Genomic DNA, 21,725 nt, shown 5'->3' on the forward strand with positions numbered 1-21,725 from the left:
CCTTCCAAAGAAATCCCAGGGCTGATCTCCTTCAGAATGGACTGGTTGGATCTCCTTGCAGGCCAAGGGACTCTCAAGAGTCTTCTCCAACACCACAGGTCAAAAGCATCAATTCTTCGGCGCTCAGCCTTCTTCACAGTCCAACTCTCACATCCATACATGACCACAGGAAAAACCATAGCCTTGACTAGACAGACCTTAGTCGGCAAAGTAATGTCTCTGCTTTTGAATATACTATCTAGGTTGGTCATAACTTTTCTTCCAAGGAGTAAGCGTCTTTTAATTTCATGGCTGCAGTCACCATCTGCAGTGATTCTGGAGCCCAAAAAAATAACGTCTGACACTGTTTTCTACTGTTTCACATCTGTTTCCCATGAAGTGATGGGACCAGATGCCATGATCTTCGTTTTCTGAATGTTGAGCTTTAAGGCAACTTTTTCGCTCTCCTCTTTCACTTTCATCAAGAGGCTTTTTAGCTCCTCTTCACTTTCTGCCATAAGGGTGGTGTCATCTGCATATCTGAGGTTATTGATATTTCTCCCAGCAATCTTGATTCCACCTTGTGTTTCTTCCAGTCCAGCGTTTCTCATGATGTACTCTGCATATAAGTTAAATAAGCAGGGTGACAATATACAGCCTTGACGTACTCCTTTTCCTATTTGGAACCAGTCTGTTGTTCCATGTCCAGATCTAACTTGCTTCCTGACCTGCATTCCCATCTCTTGAACAGTTTTCCACAGTTGATTGTGATCCACACAGTCAAAGGCTTTGGCATAGTCAATAAAGCAGAAATAGATGTTTTTCTGGAACTCTTGCTTTTTCCATGATCCAGCGGATGTTGGCAATTTGATCTCTGGTTCCTCTGCCTTTTCTAAAACCAGCTTGAACATCAGGGAGTTCACGGTTCACATATTGCTGAAGTCTGGCTTGGAGAATTTTGAGCATTACTTTACTAGCATGTGAGATGAGTGCAATTGTGCAGTAGTTTGAGCATTCTTTGGCCTTGCCTTTCTTTGGGATTGGAATGAATTGACCTTTTCCAGTCCTGTGGCCACTGCTGAGTTTTCCAAACTTGGATGGGAATATATAGTAAAGGAACTTTCAACAGAATTTAAGAATAAAAGGTACTTGTTTATCCTCGAAAACCTCTTACCTAAAACTTTAGGAATATCAGTGGATTAAGAAATATGAGTGCTTTGGGAGAAAAGCAGTTGAGAATCAATTCTCTCTTACCGTGTCAACTCTTAGCTTATGGTATATTATATAAAATTTTTGTTAGATTGTTTTTTAATAACAATTTACCTCCGTTCTGGAGTGATGCTTTTAGGAACTGAGCCCTCCTACCAGTTTTAGGGGCAACTGGAAATACCTCCAGAGTGCTTAATCTAGGACACGAGATTTGGAGAAACCTTGATCTGAATTCTCATCCTATTCTGAGTCCATGAGTGACTGTTAGCATTAGGCAAGAGACCATAAGAAATAGATTTGAGTAACTTGTCTTTTTTGAGCCTCAGTTTTGCCCGTGACAGATATTGGGCACAATGACAGGTTTTGCCTTGTTGGGCTGGGCACCATCCCTGACACAGAGTAGCTAAGTCGTCAGGAGACATGCTAGTTCTCCTTTGCCTCGCACTTATTTTTCTCTGATATATCTAAATCCCCCTTTACCATCTGACTCCTTCTTCCTGCTGTCTATTAAAACAAGATCTAACTACAGCTACCAGCTTTTTTGTTCCTGAGATCAACGATATATAAATCTCAGACCTTAAATCTAAATGATAAAGGATAAATCCTATGTGTTGCTCAGTAGTATCCAACTCTTTGTGACCGCACAGACTGTAACTCAACCAAGCTCCTCTGTTCATGGGATTCTCCAGGCAAGAATACTGGAGTAATTACCCACTGTCCACTCCAGGGGGATCTGTCTGACCGTGGGCTCAAACCCGGGTCTCCTGCATTGCAGGTGAATTCCTTACCATCTGAGCCGTCAGGGAAGCCCATATGTAAGATACCACCTTTGAATTCAAAGACAACTTCTCATGAAAACCTTGTTTCTATGTATTGAATCAACACCAAGGGTTATGAAGGAAAGGGACCCCGAGAAATGTCTGCTTTTGTAGAACAGTTAGGAAATTCTCTACTGCTTATAATATGGAATGAAAATGAATTTTAAGAAAGCAGTTTGCCGACAGACAAGTATATTAGTGACTTGGGAACCGCCTGCACTTGTCCATCATCTCTTTCTTCAGTAAGCAGTATTTTAGGAATCATCTAGTCCAGAATAACAGATCATATTATTAGTAGATTTGCATAGAACTAACTCTGAATTGTTTTGAAAATATTAAATAAGACTGACGAGCCTGAGGTCTCAGCTTTCATTAGAAAGTTGTTTAAGTTAGTGATTTGGAATCAAATGTTCATGTTTTCATCTTTTTTTCCTTAAGCACTTGACACATATGGTGCTAAGTATTGTTTATTTTAGGCAATGGACAAATGCGTTTTTAAAAATCATGGGAAAATGATTTGGCATCAATTTGGCATCTTCATTTTTCTGTACATTAATCAAACATTTGGAAGTTCTTTTGACTACATTGTTGGCTAACAAAATAGTTCAGTAATCAAATTTAGTATTAGCATAAACTTAAAGCAATATTGGAGAAGGCAGTGACACCCAGTACTCTTGCCTGGAAAATCCCATGGACGGAGGAGCCTGGTAGGCTGCAGTCCATGGGGTCGCCAAGAGTCAGACATGACTGAGCAACTTCACTTTCACTTTTCACTTTCATACATTGGAGAAGGAAATGGCAGCCCACTCCAGTGTTCTTGCTTGGAGAATCCCAGGGACAGGGGAGCCTGGTGGGCTGCCGTCTATGAGGTCGCACAGAGTCGGACATGACTGAAGTGACTTAGCAGTAGCAAAGCAATATTGGCAATCTTCTATCCCTTAAGTTTTTTTTTTCCTGTATTTATTGGGTTAGTGGCTATACCGGAGCAGAGCTTATGTCTGAACAGCAGGCGGTATTTACTCCAGTAAGTTCCACTTCTTTAATCAAAGAAGGTTTAAATTGAGTTTAAGAGCAGAAGGTTTGTTAATTTCTTTGAATTTGAGGATGGTTTTCTAAGTAAATATTAAAATGCTGTTATTAACCTTAATGCTTATATAATAATATTTTAAAGGCCAGTTGCAAAGGCTGAGTAAATTATACTGTTTTGTGTACGCAGCCCTCATATAGTTAACGCCTGTACAATGTTTATGTTGGTTCATCTGCATTTTTCAAACAGGCAAGTTTCTAGATACGGATAGTGACATATATGCTCATGTCTAACTGTAAATATAGAAGATTTCATGCAAAGAAATATTTTTGTCAAGATAATCTACATGTTAAATCTAAAGATCTCTACCCCTGTGGAGGTAGATTTACACTATGCAGAGACAGCATTTATCAATTCTGTGAAAAACTATTTCCAGTAGGTGCTAAGCCCATTTATAGATAAACAGTAAGCCTTATTCTGAACCATTTGCCAGTAATGAGGTTCTAATCACAACTATATGAATTTCTAGTGTGTTTATGACATTATCAAATATCATGGGAGTTACAGAGATCTTGTTTATACTTGTATTAATTTATATTTATGGGCATAAGTAAAATTACTTCTTTAGGAAATAGCCTAAATTATGTTTCTAGCAATTGTTTTGGTTCTAATCTTAAAATGTCTAGTTTAGGAATCATAATATAGGGCATTAATCCATTTGTTATTTTTCTTGGATGACCAGATACACAAGATTCAATGTTATTAGAAATTTTTCAGGTTAAAAGTGATAATCAAGAATTTTTTGTGAGCTCATTTCTTTTCTGCCTTAGTGACAGAATTGTGCATCTCTAACATGCTAAATTTACATAAATATTGTAAAGCATTTTCAAAACTTAAATGTCTTTCAATTTTAAATAAAATTGGTGGGCTATCATAATGAAAAGACATTGCCTCAGATGGTCAAAAAAGCTGAAAATGTTGAAGTTTTATCACTTATTATACTTGAAAAATAAAGTAATACCAGTCTTGAAATATGAAAGCTCTGTAACCCTCTGCGTATAATACTGTTTCCCTTAAACATCAGCTGTTGGCATGCGTGTACACCGCCACCCACAGTGTGGTTTGCATCCAGCCTTTCTCTTCTTGCACATTGTCCTGGTCTCTGAAGATGAGGACTGTGTCTTCCTCTGTGTCCCCGAAGCTCAGCACCTCGTCTGGAACATAGTGAACTTTTGATGAGTGTCGTGGTAGTGGTTTAGTGGCTCAGTTGTGTCTGACCCTTGTGACCCTGTGGCCTGTAGCCTGCCAGGCTCCTCTGTCTGTGGAATTTCCCAGGCCAAAATATTGGAGTGGGTTGCCATTTCCTTCTTCAGGGTAAATTCCTCACCCAGGGATCGAACCCAGGTCTCCTGCATTGCAGGTGGATTCTTTTCCAACTGAGCCAGGGAAGCCCATTGACAAGTGTATTTATTATCAATTTAGGTTAAGTGCTCATTAACTGTTACTTGGGTATCACTTGCATTAGACATCTAATGAGAAAATAAGATATTACATTCCAGAGTTCTTATTAAAAGCCCTATACCTTATGTCTGTTGGGAGCTATTTTGCAATAGGACAGTTCCGAGCTGCTTTGCATGTGTTCTCTTGTTTAGTATGTAATTTTTGCCAGGGACAGGCTCTGCTCAAAATGATGACTCAGAATATTAAAGCAACCTAAATGCGGGTTCCTGTCACTGTTTCCTCCTCCTGTGATTCTGTCTCGTCTGTGTTGGTAGTACCCTCCTCAGAACACAGTGCTGCTCTGTATCGCTTGCTGACTCTGATGTGTACCTTGTATGTTCCCCCCTTTTAAAGACCAAGGATGTTAACTGCTTAGAAGGCAACGTGAGATTTTTCCACCTATTATGTCTTAAATATATTATTTTTAAAATTATTTTTAAAAACTAGCATATTTATTTTTATTATAGATCATTAGATACAGCTGGGTTTTGAAATTCTTAGATGAGATTTTAAGCTCATTTATATTTAATAACTATCATCTTTGAATTCGTATTTGTTAATCAAGTTTTTCAAATAGCAGCTTTATGAAGATATAATTCACATACGCTAAAGTTTACCCTTTTTTAGTGTACATTCTTAGAGTTGTACAGCCATCACCACTCTTTTACAGTTTTCTCATCACCCCCAATAAGACACCTTGCGTGCATTTTTCCCCTTTGGTTATTTGTATGTTTTCTGTCATATTAATGTAAGATTGAAGCAGATGGCTACAGCAACATTTGAGAATCCACAGAGAGAACTACTCTTTGTTGCTGTGCACAGGCTTCTCATTGCAGCAGCTCCTCTTGTGGAGCACAGGCTCTAGGGCACGCAAGCTCAGTGGTTGCTGGCACAACAGGCTCTAGTTGCTCGGTGGCATGTAGAATCTTCCCAGACCAGGGATTGAACCCGTGTCCCCTGCATTGGCAGGCAGATGCCTATCAACTGTACCACCAGGGAAGTAAAAAAGGTTTTACTTTCGATGAAGTTCAAAATTTATCTTTTCTTTTTTGTCATTGTGGGTTTTTTGTGTCCTATTTAAGAAATATTATCTAAACCAAGATTATGTAGGTTCACTCCTGTGTTACATTTTAAGTTAATTTTTTTTATATGGTGTGAAAGAGGGGTTCAGTTTTATTCTTTTGCCTGAGTCTTAACAGTTGTCTCAGTTTCATTTGTTAAAAAAGCTAACCTTCCTCCACTGAGTTGCTTTTATGCCTTTGTCAGAGATTCAGTTGTATTCTCTCTCTTGTTGAGGGAGAATTGGCCACATATATAAGGGCTTATATATGGAATTTCAGTTTTATTCCATTTTCTGTATGTGTGCCTTTTCATATTTTTGGCTGTGCCACGTGGCTTGTAGGATCTTAGCTCCCCAATCAGAGGTTGAACTTGCTCCATCAGCAGTGAAAGCATGGAGTCCTAACTACTGGACCTCCAGGGAATTCCCTGTATGTGTATCTTTATGCCAGTACCACATGATCTTGATTACTGTAGCTTTATAGTAAATTTTGAAAGTTGAAAGTGTGAATCCTCAAACTTTATTCTTTTTCAAGATTATTTTGGTAATACAGGGTTCTTTGCATTTCTATGTGAGTTTTAGAGTCAGCCTGTCAGTTCTTGCAAAATAAGCTCAAATTTTGATGCTGATTGAGTTGAATCTGTAGACTAATTTGGGGATTATTGCCCTCTTAACAATATTAAATTTCAATCCATGAACATGAACTCTTTCCATTTATTTAATTCTTTAGTTTCTCTCCATAATGTTCTGTAGTTTTCAGTGTATAAATCTTGTACTTCTTAAGTATTTTATTTCTTTCGATGTTATTGTAAATGGAATTGTTTTCTGAATTTTAAGATTGTTCATTAGTGTATGGAAATATAATTGAATTTTTGATACTGATGTTTTATTCTGCAACCTTGCTGAACTCAGTTATTGGTTCTAATGGTTTCTTTTTTCATGAATTCCTTAGAATTTTCTACCTACAGGATCATGTAATGAGTGAATAGAAATAGTTTTACTTCATCCTTTTCAATCTGAATGAATGCCTTTGATTTCTCGTCTTGCCTAATTGCCCTAGCTAGAATCTCTAGTACAATGTTAAATGAAAGCTGGTGAACAGGCATCCTTGTTTCTGATTTTAGAGGAAAACATTCAGCCTTTCACAGTTAAGTATGATGTTAATTGTAGGGTTTTTGTAGATGCCTTTCATCAAGTTGAAGAAATTCCATTTTATTTATTTGTTGATTTTTTTTCTGTTAACTGTTATGACAAGGTGATGGATTTTGTGAATATTTTTTCTGCATTTATTGAAATGATTGTGTTTTTTTTTAATCTTTATTCTGTGACTGTTTACAACATTGTTATCGGTTTACTATTGTATGCTGAACCAACCTCGTGTGCATACTTCGTCATGGTGTACAATCCTTTTTATGATTTGGTTTGCTAGTTTATTATTAATGATTTTTGTGTTTATATTCATAGGATCATTGGGCTATAGTTTTATTTTTCTTGGGATGTCTTTGTCCATTTTATATATATTATTTAATTTTCACATGTTTTTGGATTTTCTTCTGCTATTGATTTTTAAGTTCATTCCATTGTGGTCAGAGAACATATATTGTATGATTTTAATCCCTCCAAATAGACTGAGACTTGTTTTATAGCCTAACACGTACTCTATCCTAGAGAATGTTTCATGTGCACTTAAAAAGAATGTACATCCTGCAGCTGTTATGGAGTGGAGCATTCTGTAAATGTCTTTTAGGTATACTTGGTTTGTAGTAGTATTTTTTTTGTTGACCTCTGCCTAGTTCCAGCTATTATTGAAAGTGAAAGTCTCCAACTCTCTTGTTGAATTGTGTATTTCGCTTGAGTTTGGTCAGTTTCTACTTCCTGAATTTGGGGTCTCTGTCATGAGATGCATATTTGTTTAGAACTGTTATGGCCATCCTTCCTCATCTTTAGTAATAAATTTTCACATAACTTCTATTTTTTTCCAATGTTAGTATAGTCACTTCAGCTCTCTTTTGGTTTCTGTTTTCATAGTGTATCTTTTTCCATTCTTTTATCTCCTGTTTTTATTGACCTTTGTTTTTGTCATATGAAGTGTTCTTCTTTGTCTCTAGTAATATATTTCTTGTCTTAACATCTGTAGGCGTACCTTGGAGATACTGTGGTTTTAGTTCCACACCACTGAAGTAAAGCAAATACCACAATAGAGTGAGTCACATGAACTTTTTGGTTTCCCAGTACCTAGAAAAGATGTTTATATTATACTGTCATCAGTAAATACGCAGTAGTATTATGTCCAATACTCTGGCCACTTGATGTAAAGAACCAACCCATTGAAAAAGGCAAAATGTGAAGGGGGCAGCAGGGGTTGAGATGGTTAGAGAGTATCATCAACTCAATGGACATGAATTTGAGCAAACTCAGGGATAGTGGAGGACAGAGGAGCCTGGCATGCTGTATATAATCCATGGGGTTGCAAAGATTCAGACACAACTTAGTGACTAACCAAGAACAACAGCATTATTCTAAAAAAATGTACATACCTCAGTTACAATACTATATTGCTTGAAAATACTCACCATCATCTGAGCCTTCAGTAAGTTATAATACGTATATATATTTTTTTGCCTCCTTGTGAATAACTGCTTACTGATGAGGGTGGTGGTTATTGAAGGTAGGGGTAGTGGTGGCATTTTCTTAAAATAAGAACAATGAAGTTTGCTCCATCAGTTGACCCTGTGTTTCATGAATGGATTCTCTGTAACGTGCAGTGCTGATTGATAGCATTTTATTAGAACTTCTTGCAAAACTGGAATCAATCTTCTCAAACCCTGCCACTGCTTTTTTATCAAAGTTTATAAATATTCTGACTCTTGTTGACATCTCAACAGTCTTCACAGGATCTTTACCAGGAGCAGATTCCATCAAGAAACTATTCTCTTTGCTCATCCATTAGAAGTAACTCTTCCATCTGTTCAGCTTTTATCATGAGATTGCAACAATTTAGTCACATCTTCAACTCAACTTCTAATTCTAGTTTCTCTTGCTATTTCCATCACATCTGCAATGACTTCCTCCACTGAAGTCTTGAACCCCTCAAAGTCATCCATGAGGGCTGAAGTCAGCTTCTTCCTAACTCTTGTTAGTGTTGATATTTTGGCCTCTTCCCATGAATTATGAATGTTCTTAATGGCATGTAGAATGGTGAATCCTTCCCAAATGACTTTCAGTTTCTTTTGCCCAGATCTATCAGAGGAATCACTATCTATGGCACTAAAGCCTTACAGAAGGTATTTCTCAAATAAGATGACTTGAAAGGTAAGATTACTCCCTGATCCATGGGCTGCAGAATGGATACTGTATTCACAGGCATGAAAACAACATTAATCTCATTGTATATCTCCAGCAGAGCTTTTTGGTGACCAAGTGCCTTGTCGGTGAGCAGTAATATTTTGAAAGGAATTTTTTCCTGAGTAGTAGGTCTCAACAGTGGGTTTTAAATATTCAGTGAACCATGTTGTTAACAGATGTCCTGTCACTAGGCTTTGTTGTTCCATTGGTAGAGCGCAGGCAGAGTAGATTTAGCATAATTCTTAAGGGCCCTGTGATCTTTGGAATCACAAATGAGCATTGGCTTCTATTCCACATCACCAGCTTCATTAGTCCCTCACAAGAGAGTCAGCTCATCTTTTCTTTTTATTTTTTTTTGGTGGTGGAAGAGAGGTATATTTGCTTGTTTAATTAACCATTAATTTTTTTTTCTTCTTTTTTGCTTTTATTTTTTTAATTATGAAAATATGATAACATGTTTACAGGAGACTTGGAAAATACAGAACAAGGTAACATATAGTTCCACTATATATTAGATTTTTTATCTTTTTAAATAGATAAATTTTTAGTAGATTTTTAGTTGGAATTTCAACATCAAGCTCTCAAAAATTAATAGACTATACAGAGAAGTAGAATGATACAGTAGACCTGAAAAGCCCTGTGACCCAATTCCACATAACTGAGATTTATACAGTCTTCCCACAACAGTAGGATACAGATTCTATTCCAGGTCACTTTTCATTTGCAGTTACTGCAAAATATTGGCTCTGTTCCCTGTGGTGTGCAGTACGTCTTTGAGCCAGTCTTTCACTCAGGAGTTTGTTCCTCACTCTCCGCACCCTTGCATTCTCCGTGCCCTGCACCGGTAACCACTGCTTTGGTCTCCGTGTCTGTGAGGCAGTTTGTCTTTTGAAGCTCGAATGCCAGGCGTTGACTTCTCCTCTCTAGATCTCCTAGATTGACATCTGGCATCGACATCTCCTCCTGGATGTCATCTTCTTCCGATAGGCGGCTATTTTGTCTGCACTGAAAATCTGTTGTTTAGTGTAGCCACCTTCTTTAATTACCTTAGTTAGATATTCCGGATAGTTTGTTGTAGCTTCCACATCACCACTTGCTTCTTCACCTTTCACTTTTGTATTATGGGGATATGGCTTCTTTCCTTCAGCCTCACGAAGCAACCTCTGCTAGCCTCAAACTTCTGCAGCTTTCTCATCTCTCTCAGCCTTTATAGAACTGAATAGAGTTAGGGCCTTGCTCTAGTTTAGGCTTTGGCTTACAGGAATGTTGTGGCCACTTTGATCTTCTACCTGGACTGCGGAAACTTTCTCCCTGTCAGCAATAAGGCTGTTTGGCTTTCTTAGCATTTGTGTGTTCACTGGAGTAACACTTTTAATTTCCTTCAACAACTTTTCCTTTGCATTCACAGCTTGGCTAACAGTTTGGTGCAAGACACCTATCTTTCAGCCTGTCTTGGCTTTCAGCTTGCCTTCCTCACTCAGCCTAATCATTTCCAGCTTTTGATTTAAAGTGAGAGATGTGCTACTCACTCTTCCTTTCACTTGACCATGTGGAGGCCATTGCAGGGCTGTTAGTTGGCTTAATTTTAATACTCTTATATCTCAGGGACAAGGGTAGCCTGGGGAGTGGGAGAGAAACCAGAGATAACCAGTTGGTGAAGCAGGCAGAACACATAGGTTTATTGTTTGCTATTCTAAACAGGCACAGTTCATGGTGCCCTAAAGCAATTACAGTAGTAATATCAAAGGTAACTGACCACAGATCACCATAACAAATGTAACAGTAATGAAAAAGTTTGAAATATTGTGAGAATTGCCAAAATGTCACAGGTGGTAAAGAACCTGCCTGCCAGTACAGGAGACATAAGAGACACTGTTCGATCCCTGAGTTGGGAAGATCCCTGGAGGAGGAAATGGCAACCCCCTCCAGTATGTTTGCCTGGAGAATCCCATGGACAGAGGAGCCTGGCGGGCTACAGTCCACGGGGTCTCACAGAGTCCGTCACGACTGAAGCAGTAGCATGAACACAACACATGGATATGATTGAGCAGATGCTCTCGGGAAAACAGTGCTGATAGACTTGCTATCTGCAGGGTTGCCACAAACCTTCAATTTGTAAAAAGCGCAAAGTCTGCCAAGCACAACAAAGCAAAGCAGTGTAAAACAAGGTATGCCTAGATTCTGTCTGATACTAATACAGCCGCTTCAGCTCCTTTGTGTGTACATATCTTTTTCCATCCTTTTATTTCAACCTCTTTGTGTCTTTAAATCTGAAGGGTATCTGTTGTAGACAGCATAGAGTTCAGTCCATTTTTAAAAATCCATTCTGCAAATCTCTGCCTTTTGGCTCGAGCCTTTAGTCCATATTCATTTAATATATTACTGGTAATTATAACAATATAATTATTTCATAAAACAAGGTTTACAGCTGCCATTTTGCTATTTGTCTTCTGTTTTATGCCTTTTTGATCCTCTAATCCTCCATTATCACTCTGTTTGGTGTTAAGTAGATATTTTCCAGTGTGCTGTTTTAATTCCCTTGTTTTTTCTTTCACTGTGTAATTTTTAAAGTTACTTTATTAGTGGTTGCCCCATAGATTACATTTAACATCTTAATCTATGACAGTGTAATTTGGGTTAATACCAACTTAATTTCTGTAGCATGCAAAACATTCCTGCCATATAACTCTGTTCTCTCACCCCTCCTTTGTGCTGTTATTATCATATAGGTCACATGTAGTCATTATAAGCCCATTAACACAGTTTTGCAATTATTGCTTTATGCATCTATCTTTTGAATCAAGATAGAAGAAAGACTCCGTTAGTACTGTCTTTAATGAGAGGATGATGATGGGCTATGGAGGTGATGAAAATAGAGTTAATTTCACATTTGTGAATTTTTAAGAAAAAAATCCATAAAGAAAAGGCTTTTACTGGAAAAATATTTATTAAAATGTCAGTGTGATTAATTTTTAAATGGTGAAAGTAATGATGGGTTTTGTTTTTTGCTACTCATATTTTCTGTATTTTCTGCAATGAATATATATTACTTATTTGGTAATTTAAGACAAAAGCCTAAAGGTATTTACAAACCAAATTATGTTACCAAGTGGAATGGAGTTCTTCAGTAGGACATACACCCTTTTTTTTTTTAACCCCTACGGGTGAATCCCTACCTCTCTAATTTATTAGGTTCTTCAAAAATCTGTATTTTAATATATATCATACTAAATTATTTTACTTCTAAAATAATTCCAGGCTTACAAAAATGTTGTAAGAATAGCACAAAACTATTTTTGCAACTTTTCTGTAAATCTTTATAAATAGCCATAATAAATCTGAAATTCTTATATAAACTTTATTCAAGTTCTCAAAATGTTAACATTTTATCACATTCTCTTTATTAGTCTTTCTTTCTGTATATGTAAATACCCATGTATGTATAATGTACATGTGTATATCAATGTATTAATATATGTGTGTTTTGTTGTTTTTTTCTGAAATGTTTGAGAATAAAGACATGATACACCTTTACCCTTAAATACTTCAGTGTGTATTTCCTACAAATGGATATTCTCTTATGTAACCACAGTATATTATCAAAATCAGGATATTGACACTGATCAGGTACTAACATCCTTTAAACCCAAGAAGTAAAAACAAATAAAAATTCCTATTTCACAACCTAATCCAGCATCCCATGTTGTTTTTCTCTAGTCTGCCTCAATCTTTAATGTCGTTGACAGTTTTGAAGAATACAGGCTAGTTATTTTTTAGATTGTTCCTCATTTTGAGTTTCCCTGAAAGTGAAAGAGGAGAGTGAAAAAGTTGGCTTAAAGCTCAACATTCAGAAAACTAAGATCATGGCATCTGGTCCCATCACTTCATGGAGAATAGATGGGGAAACAGTGGAAACAGTGGCTGACTTTATTTGGGGGGGCTCCAAAATGACTGCAGATGGTGATTGCAGCCATGAAATTATAAGATGCTTACTCCTTGGAAGAAAAGTTATGACCAACCTAGACAGCATATTGAAAAGCAGAGACATTACTTTGCCAACAAAGGTCCATCTAGTCAAGGCTATGGTTTTTCCAGTAGTCATGTATGGATGTGAGAGTTGGACTATAAAGAAAGCTGAGCACTGAAGAATTGATGCTTTTGAACTGTGGTATTGTAGAAGACTCTTGAGAGTCCCTTGGATTGCAAGGAGGTTCAACCAGTCCATCCTAAAGGAGATCAGTCCTGGGTGTTCAATGGAAGGACTGATGTTGAAGCTGAAACTCCAATACTTTGGCCACCTCATGCAAAGAGCTGACTTATTTGAAAAGACTCTGATTCTGGGAATGACTGAGGGCAGGAGGAGAAGGGGACGATGAAGGATGAGATGGCTGGATGGCATCACTGACTCGATGGACATGAGTTTGGGTGGACTCCGGGAGTTGGTGATGGACAGGGAGGCCTGGCGTGCTGCGGTTCATGGGGTCACAAAGAGTTGGATGCGACTGAACTGAACTGAACTGTGCCGCGAGTCAGGGGATGCATATTTGGCATTTCTGTCACAGAAATGATGCTGTGCTGTTTATAGTGTGTCCATTGAGGAGGTACACAATGTCTGTGTCGTTACTGCTGATGTTAAAGGTCTCCCTCCACCTTCACCTAAGGAAGCGCTTCGCTTAGGGTGGGTTTTGTTGTTTTATTGGTTTGTAAACAATAGAAATTTACTTCTCACAGTTTTTGAGGGTGGGAGTCTGAGATCAGGATCCCAGCATGGTTGAGTCCTAGTGTGGCCCTTCTCTGGGTCCCAGGCTGCTGTCTGACAGTGTGAAGAGCAGAGAGGGGATACAGGCTCCTCTGTGACTCTCACAGGGGCACTGATCCCATTTGGAAGCTCTTAGTTTTCATAGCTGCTAGGTACATCAGATACTTCATACATGATTTGATCTGTTAACTTCCTGTGGCAATTAATGGTAGACATCTCATAGTAATGACATATTCCCATCAACCAACTGAGTTCTGTTTTTACATACCTTAATCCTACTTTGATCTTAGGTTCATAAACTGAAGCATTTAACAAGTGTATAATTTTAATACTGTCTTAAACTCTTTATACATTTGGTCCTTCTCAATTCCTTTAAGTACAATTGGTTTATTTACAGAATTTATTAAAAGTATTTCTTAAAGATGTTGTGCTTTAAAACCTGAATTATCCTCAGATATCATAATTCTAAATTTACTTGATCCACCTCCCCTCACTCTTCACCTCCAATTTATATCATCTTCTACTCCATTTTTATTTTTATCACCTTCCTGGCTTTTGTCTTGTTTTCATCCTAATTTAGCCTTGAACCTGAAAAAAATTTGCTACATTCCTTTAGATAGCATTTGTGTGGGTTTGAAAATTCTTTTTTAATGTGCTTTTAAATCATTCTGTTTTATATTTATGCTCCTTTGCTTCATTGAGGCTCAAGGTGAATTTTTTAATGAAATTATTTTATTTTTAATGATTCAGTTATAGAGTGGATTGTGAAAATGGATAGGTTTTCAAAGAAACTAGATACTGGGCCATTTGGGAGAAGATGTTCTGTTTGATTCATTACAGATTATCATAGTAAGAACTGATGGAAAGTCTGACAGTTACTCCATTGGTTTCAACTTTGTGTGAATTATTTTCCATTTAAAAATATGTTTTAAATACCTGCTTTGTGCTAGGCACTAGGTTTTAGAGATATAGAAATTGTCAGAAACAGGGTCTTTGTGCTTATGGCTCACTTGTTTTAATGGGGACAAACAGAATAAATCACAAATATTATAAATGTAAAATTGTATCTGTGAGTTATGTTATCAAGGATGGTAAGGTTATAAAATAATTAATGGAATTTGGTGATGTTTAGTAGTTCTTTAAAGGCTTTTGTCTGAAAGAGTTTAGAGTGTATAAGAGTTAAGTAGATTGCAAAGGACAGAAAGATGAGTTCAGAAATAGAAGCATCCCTATGGAGAAGGACGGATATAGATGAGTTTGAAAGAAATATAGGGTGTCTGATCACTTAGTCTTAGTGGTGGAGATGGGAGACTAGGGTTTTAAGAATGTGATCCTGATTTCTGTCTGTGCTGCCAAATGAATATGGTACCTACCATTCACTGAGTGGAAAGAAGGGAGCGCAGCTCTGAGGTTTGAGAAACTCCAACGTTTGATGGCTAGGAAGGGGAGGAAATACAAGAACAGGAGATAGCAGGAACAGCAGACCCCAGAGGAAAGGAGGGAAACAGGCTATCCTGGGAGGTTAGGGGAGTGAATTTGGCATACCAGGAAGAGGAAGCCTGCAGGTCAGACACTCCTGCAAAGTGAGATGAGGACTGAAACATGTCCGTTGGACCGAATGGTACAGCATTCAGTGTGGTGACCTTAACAACTGCCACCTTGGGAGAGCAGGGACTCTGGAGTCTATATTGGTGTAATACCAGGAGTGAGTCAGTGTGAGGAGATGCAGATAGCAGGTGTAGATAATACCTCTAAGAAGAAATTTATGCCCTTGGTGAAAAAAGGGAAAGAAGAAATAGGATGGCTGTAGGTAAAGGTAGATTGGGTACTCTAGTGACATAAAGAGAGTTCATTTTTGAAGACTGAGATGAGTTCACTTTCTGAGGGAATAAGGACTCCACATTGATAAAAGCTGAGAATATTCCAGGTAGTCTTGGTATAAGATGTGATGATGAGAGAGAAATGTGGAATCCACACTCTTGGCATTAATGGCTACCGTCAAGGGTCTACTTTGTGTTAAACTGGAAAAATTTTAAGTAGTCACTAATTAGTTTGTTTTTTTCTTTAAACCATAATCCCTTTTTGTCAGAAGAATGATGAAAATGGAAACTGCTCAGGGGAAAGAATTGAATTCCCTACAACAAATTTATATGAACTGGAAAGCCGCGTTTTGACAGATCACTGGTCCATACCTTACAAGCGGGAAGAGTCACTAGGCAAATGCTTGTTGGCGTCTACCTACCTAGCAAGACTTGGTAAGTTCATACCTCAGGACACAGGGGGAGATTTCTTTTTTGATAGGAGGCCTGGCTTTAATCTTAGTGCCTGTTGTTGCCCATCTCTATTATCTTAGATTGTGTACTCTCTTAGTCTTTCTTAGTGAAAGCGTTAGTTGCTCAATCGAGTCAGACTCTTTACTGTTGGACTGTAGCCTGCCAAGTTCCTTTGTCCATGGGATTTTCCAGGCCCAAATACTGGAGTGGGTTGCCATTTCTTTCTCCAGGGGTCTTCCTCATCCAGGGATTGAACCTAGGTCTCCCACATTGCAGGCAGATTCTTTACCATCTGAGCCACGAGGGAACCCCTGTGAAATAAAAATGTTGTATGAAATCAGCTGCTTTCTTCTAGCTCCAATAGAGTATAAGATTAATTAAATATACTTGAAAATTGATATTATGGAAATTGAAATTAACGTATTCTAAAGAGGAATTCAGCAATACGTGAACCATGAACTTGCTGATGTTCAAGCTGGTTTTAGAAAAGGCAGAGGAACCAGAGATCGAATTGCCAACATCTGCTGGATCATGGAAAAAGCAAGAGAGTTCCAGAAAAACATCTATTTCTGCTTTATTGACTATGCCAAGCCTTTGACTGTGTGGATCACAATAAACTGTGGAAAATTCTGCAAGAGATGGGAGTACCAGACCACCTGACCTGCCTCTTGAGAAATCTGTATGCAGGTCAGGAAGCAACAGTTAGAACTGGACATGGAACAACAGACTGGTTCCAAATAGGGAAAGGAGTACATCAAGGCTGTGTATTGTCACCCTGCTTATTTAACTTATAGGCAGAGTTCATCATGAGAAACGCTGGACTGGAAGAAACACAAGCTGGAATCAAGCTTGGCAGGAGAAATATCAATAACCTCAGATATGCAGATGACACCACCGTTATGGCAGAAAGTGAAGAGGAACTAAAAAGCCTCTTGATGAAAGTGAAAGTGGAGAGTGAAAAAGTTGGCTTAAAGCTCAACATTCAGAAAACGAAGATCATGGCATCCGGTCCCATCACTTCATGGGAAATAGATGGGGAAACAGTGCAAACAGTGTCAGACTTTAATTTGGGGGGCTCCAAAATCACTGCAGATGGTGACTGCAGCCATGAAATTAAAAGATGCTTACTCCTTGGAAGAAAAGTTATGACCAACCTAAATAGCATATTCAAAAGCAGAGACATTACCTTGCCAACTAAGGCCCGTCTAGTCAAGGCTATGGTTTTTCCTGTGGTAATGTATGGATGTGAGAGTTGGACTGTGAAGAAGGCTGAGCGCCGAAGAATTGATGCCTTTGAACTGTGGTGTTGGAGAAGACTCTTGAGAGTCCCTTGGATTGCAAGGTGATCCAACCAGTCCATTCTGAAGGAGATCAGCCCTGGGATTTCTTTGGAAGGAATGATGCTAAAGCTGAACCTCCAGTACTTTGGCCACCTCGTGTGAAGAGTTGACTCGTTGGAAAAGACTCTGATGCTGGGAAGGATTGGGGGCAGGAGGAGAAGGGGACGGCAGAGGATGAGATGGCTGGATGGCATCACGGACTCGATGGACGTGAGTCTGAGTGAACTCCTGGAGTTGGTGATGGACAGGGAGGCCTGGCGTGCTGCGATTCATGGGGTCGCAAAGAGTCGGACACGACTGAGCAACTGAACTGAAAGAGGAGAAAGTACTGCTTATTTAACACCCATTTTATGCTTATTAAGTGCTTGGCACTGTCTTAAGTGCTTTGTGGTGGTTGTTCAGTCACCCAGTCGTGTCCTACTCTTTGTAACCTCATGGACTGCAGCATGCCAGGCTTCCCTGTCCCTCACCATCTCCTGAAGTTTGCCCACTTTCATGTCCATTGCATCGGTGATGCCACCTCTCATCCTCTGATGCCCTCTTCTCCCTCTGCCCTCAATCATTCCAAACATCAGAGTCTTTTCCAATGAGTCGGCTGTTCACATCAGATGACCGAAATACTGGAGCTTCAGGATCAGTCCTTCCAACAAGTATTCAGGGTTGACTTCCCTTAAGATCGACTGTTTGATCTCCTTGCTGTCCAGGGGACCTTCAGGAGTCTTCTCCAGCACCACAGTTGAAAGGCATCAACTCTTCGGTGTTCTGCCTTCTTTACAGTCCAGCTCTCATGACCATTTGTGACCACTGGAAGACCATAGCCTTGACTGTATGGACCTTTGCCTGCAGAGTAATGTCTTCGCTTTTCAATACACTGTCTAGGTTTGTCATAGTTTTCCTGCCAAGAAGCAATTGTCTTCTGATTTCATGGCTGCAGTCACCATCACAGTGATTTTAGAGCCCAAGAAAAGGAAATCTTGTCACACTTCCACCTTTAAATTATATTATTAAATAAAATATCACTAGGTTGGAGAATATGTATCATCATAAGGAGGCTTCTATACTGTGAATATATTATATATTAAAGAGAAAAGGGGCTTCCCTGGTGTCTCGGATGGTAAAGAATCTGCCTGCAATACAGGAGACCTGGGTTTGATCTCTGAGTCAGGAAGATTCCCTGGAGAAGGAAAGTGCTACCCACTCCAGTATTCTTGCCTGGGGAATTCCATGGACAGAGGAGTCTGGTGAGCTACAATCCATAAAGTCACAAAGAGTTGGACTCAAGTGAGCAACTGACACTTTCACTAAAGAGAAAATGATTTGTTTTTCATATTGAATTCAGTTATAAATAGAATTGGGCTGTTTTGTGAATTATTTTTTTTCTCCTTTAAAGTGCATAGTTTACCATCTTGATTAAGTAGAGGCACATCAAAAGGAAATATTTTGGCCAGCTTCCATGGTGTATTTATGACTGGCTTCTCCGCAGCAGCATTTATTGAGTGCCTGAGAAAATGCAGGTACTATGTAAATACCGGGCCTGAAAAAAGAAAATGTATGCAGCAGTCTCCCCACTGATAAGCAAAATCTGTTACTGAGGTTTTTTTAAGTGTATTCTGAAGGATAATTTTACAGTGGATTCATTCACTCACTTACCAAGTGTTTATCACTGTGCCAGGCACAGTTCTGTGTGTTTTACTGCACAGAGTTCAGCTTGTTTTAGGGAAGAAGAGTGATCTTGGCATTTGTTGAGAATAGTTCTGTTTTTAGTAGAGATGTTTAGAAAAATAATGATGGCTAATAAGTAGCTGCTGTCGCTGTTTGATTAGCTGTTTTGTCAGATCATTGGCAGTTCCTCTGACATGGAAACGTAAGTCCAACCATTTCAATTATAATTAGTGTTTATTATACTATAAGTAAATATATATTAATAATATAAATATATCCTGCTATTAGTAAATAATGCTGTAACTATTTCTCAGTCTGTTCCTTTATCAGAATGTATATCTTCTGCTTTTAATAATCCCTTAAGAATCAAGGTTTCTATGATAAGTAGTTCCATATGTATGAATTTGGAATGATATCTGTGATTTCTACAGCTACCTAAAATCTCAATAAAGCGTATTGTTTCATTTCCTTTACTAAGGTTTTTCCGAGTCTGATGAGAATTGTAAAAGATTTATGGATAGGTGTATGCCTGAAGCATTTAAAAAGGTAAGAAAAATGCTGGGCTGATTTTTTTTTTTTTTTTTTTGGTGGGGGTGAAACTGAACAGGCTTTTTATTTCAGTTTTAGCTTTTCATATGTGAGCCCAGTTTATGACTCCTGTTCAACTGAGGAATGCTCTAATATGAAAAAAGTAGCTCTGAATTTGGGGCTCAGAAATTATTTGTTTCTTCTATATTTATTGTTTGCTCATTGCTTCATTTAATATCACTTTTACTGTCTTCTATTTAACTGCTAAAGAGTAGATTAAGGTTTATACTAGGAAATTAGACATCTTACTAAACTATGGATTGTGGCACTTAGATAATATTTATTTATGAAAATATAGGTTGTTTTGTACTCACTATTCTACTGAGACAGAAGTGGATGTTTAAACTACAGAAAGTTTAACTGGATTGAATATTGTATCTGGCAAAAAGTCATGCAGACGGCAGCATCTCTTTTGGACCTAGACTGATATGCTTGCCCCCATTCTGGTCACATCTCTTATAAAGCAGTTTTTCTTAATAGTGAGAATAGAAGATCACAGGACTTGTGTTTCTGAAAGCAGTCTAACTCAGCATGGCTGCCTTTGCAGGACCTGAGTCCTGAATCCCAGCAAGAGCAGAAACGATGTCACAGACACTGTTGTTTTTCCCAGCATATAGCCAGTGCCAAGAACAGAGAAAGAGCTCAGTAAATCTTTGTTGAATGAATAAATGAGTCTCCTGCAGTCTCAGTAGTTCTGGGTTTTGACATCTATTTTTGTCTCAAATGCAAGTAAGTTACTAAAACTACAGATGGATGAAGTTTGTATTTATCATAAAACCCAGTAAAATAAACTGTTCATTTGCAAACTATTATTCCCATCTGCATTTTGACAGAATCTCCATTGATTCAAGGCTTAAGGGAGAACAAAACTTAATTTTAGGATTGAAAACAGCTTCATCTTTGTAAAAAGGGAAAACTCTTAAAATTGTCATTTAGGCCGGGATTGTATAGAATCAAGATTTCTCTTCATTTTGGATAAATTCATCTACCATTTTGTAGTTTTGCAGTTGTAACTTTTTAAAGAATTTTGTTAAGAATTATAGTAGCTGTTAAAAATAGCAGCACTTTTATAATGTAGCACACTGGTCACAGGAGACACCCTCTCCCAACAACACAAGATGACCACCCTACACATGGGCATCACCACATGGTCAGTACCAAAGTCAGATTGATTATATTCTGTGCAGCTAAAGATGGAGAGACTATCCAATCAGCAAAAACAAGACTGGGAGCTGACTGTGGCTCAGATCATTAACTCCTTATTCAAAATTTGGGTGTAAATTGAAGACAGTAGGGAAAACCACTAGACCATTCAGGTATGACCTAAATCAAATTCCTTACAATTATACAGTAGAGGTGACAAATAGATTTAAGGAATTAGATCTGGTAGACAAGAGTGCCTGAAGAACTTTGAATGGAGGTTTGTAATATTGTACAGGAGTCAGTGACCAAAACCATCCCCAAGAAAAAGAAATGCAAGAAGGCAAAGTGGTTGTCTGAGACAGCCTTACAAATAGCTAAGAAAAGAAGAGAAGCAAAAGGCAAAGGAGAACGGGAAAGATATGCCCATATGAAAACAGAATTCCAGAGAATAGCAAGGAGAGATAAGAAGGTCTTTTTAAATGAACAATGCAAAGAAATAGAGGAAAACAATAGAATGGTAAAGTCTAGAGATCTCATCAGGAAAATTGGAGATATCAAATGAACATTTTATGCCAAGATACCAGAGCACCTGACCTGCCTCTTGAGAAACCTATATGCAGGTCAGGAAGCAACAGTTAGAACTGGACATGGAGTAACAGACTTGTTCCAAATTGGAAAAGGAGTACGTCAAGGCTGTATATTGTCACCCTGCTTATTTAACTTCTATGCAGAGTACATCATGCGAAACGCTGGACTGGATGAACCACAAGCTGGAATCAAGATTGCCAGGAGAAATATCAGTAACCTCAGATATGCAGATGACACCACCCTTATGGCAGAAAGTGAAGAAGAACTAAAAAGCCTCTTGATGAAAGTGAAAGTGGAGAGTGAAAAAGTTGGCTTAAAGCTCAACATTCAGAAAACGAAGATCATGGCATCTGGTCCCATCACTTCATGGGAAATAGATGGGGAAACAGTGGAAACAGTGTCAGACTTTATTTTGGGGGGCTGCAAAATCACTG

At 38.3% G+C, this 21,725-nt stretch overlaps 1 protein-coding gene across 1 annotated transcript in view; it reads left to right on the forward strand.

Annotated features, from left to right (window-relative positions):
• The window catches only part of USP24 (ubiquitin specific peptidase 24), a 165,272-nt gene that overhangs the window by 21,951 nt on the left and 121,596 nt on the right, over positions 1–21,725 (forward strand). Inside the window, exons 2-3 of the mRNA XM_052636634.1 lie at positions 15,787–15,952; positions 19,451–19,518. Coding sequence (XP_052492594.1) covers positions 15,787–15,952; positions 19,451–19,518 — 234 coding nt within the window. The remainder of the gene's footprint in view (positions 1–15,786; positions 15,953–19,450; positions 19,519–21,725) is intronic.

Source organism: Budorcas taxicolor, chromosome 3 (assembly GCF_023091745.1).
Source record: "Budorcas taxicolor isolate Tak-1 chromosome 3, Takin1.1, whole genome shotgun sequence".
Classification (NCBI taxonomy): Eukaryota; Metazoa; Chordata; class Mammalia; order Artiodactyla; family Bovidae; genus Budorcas; species Budorcas taxicolor.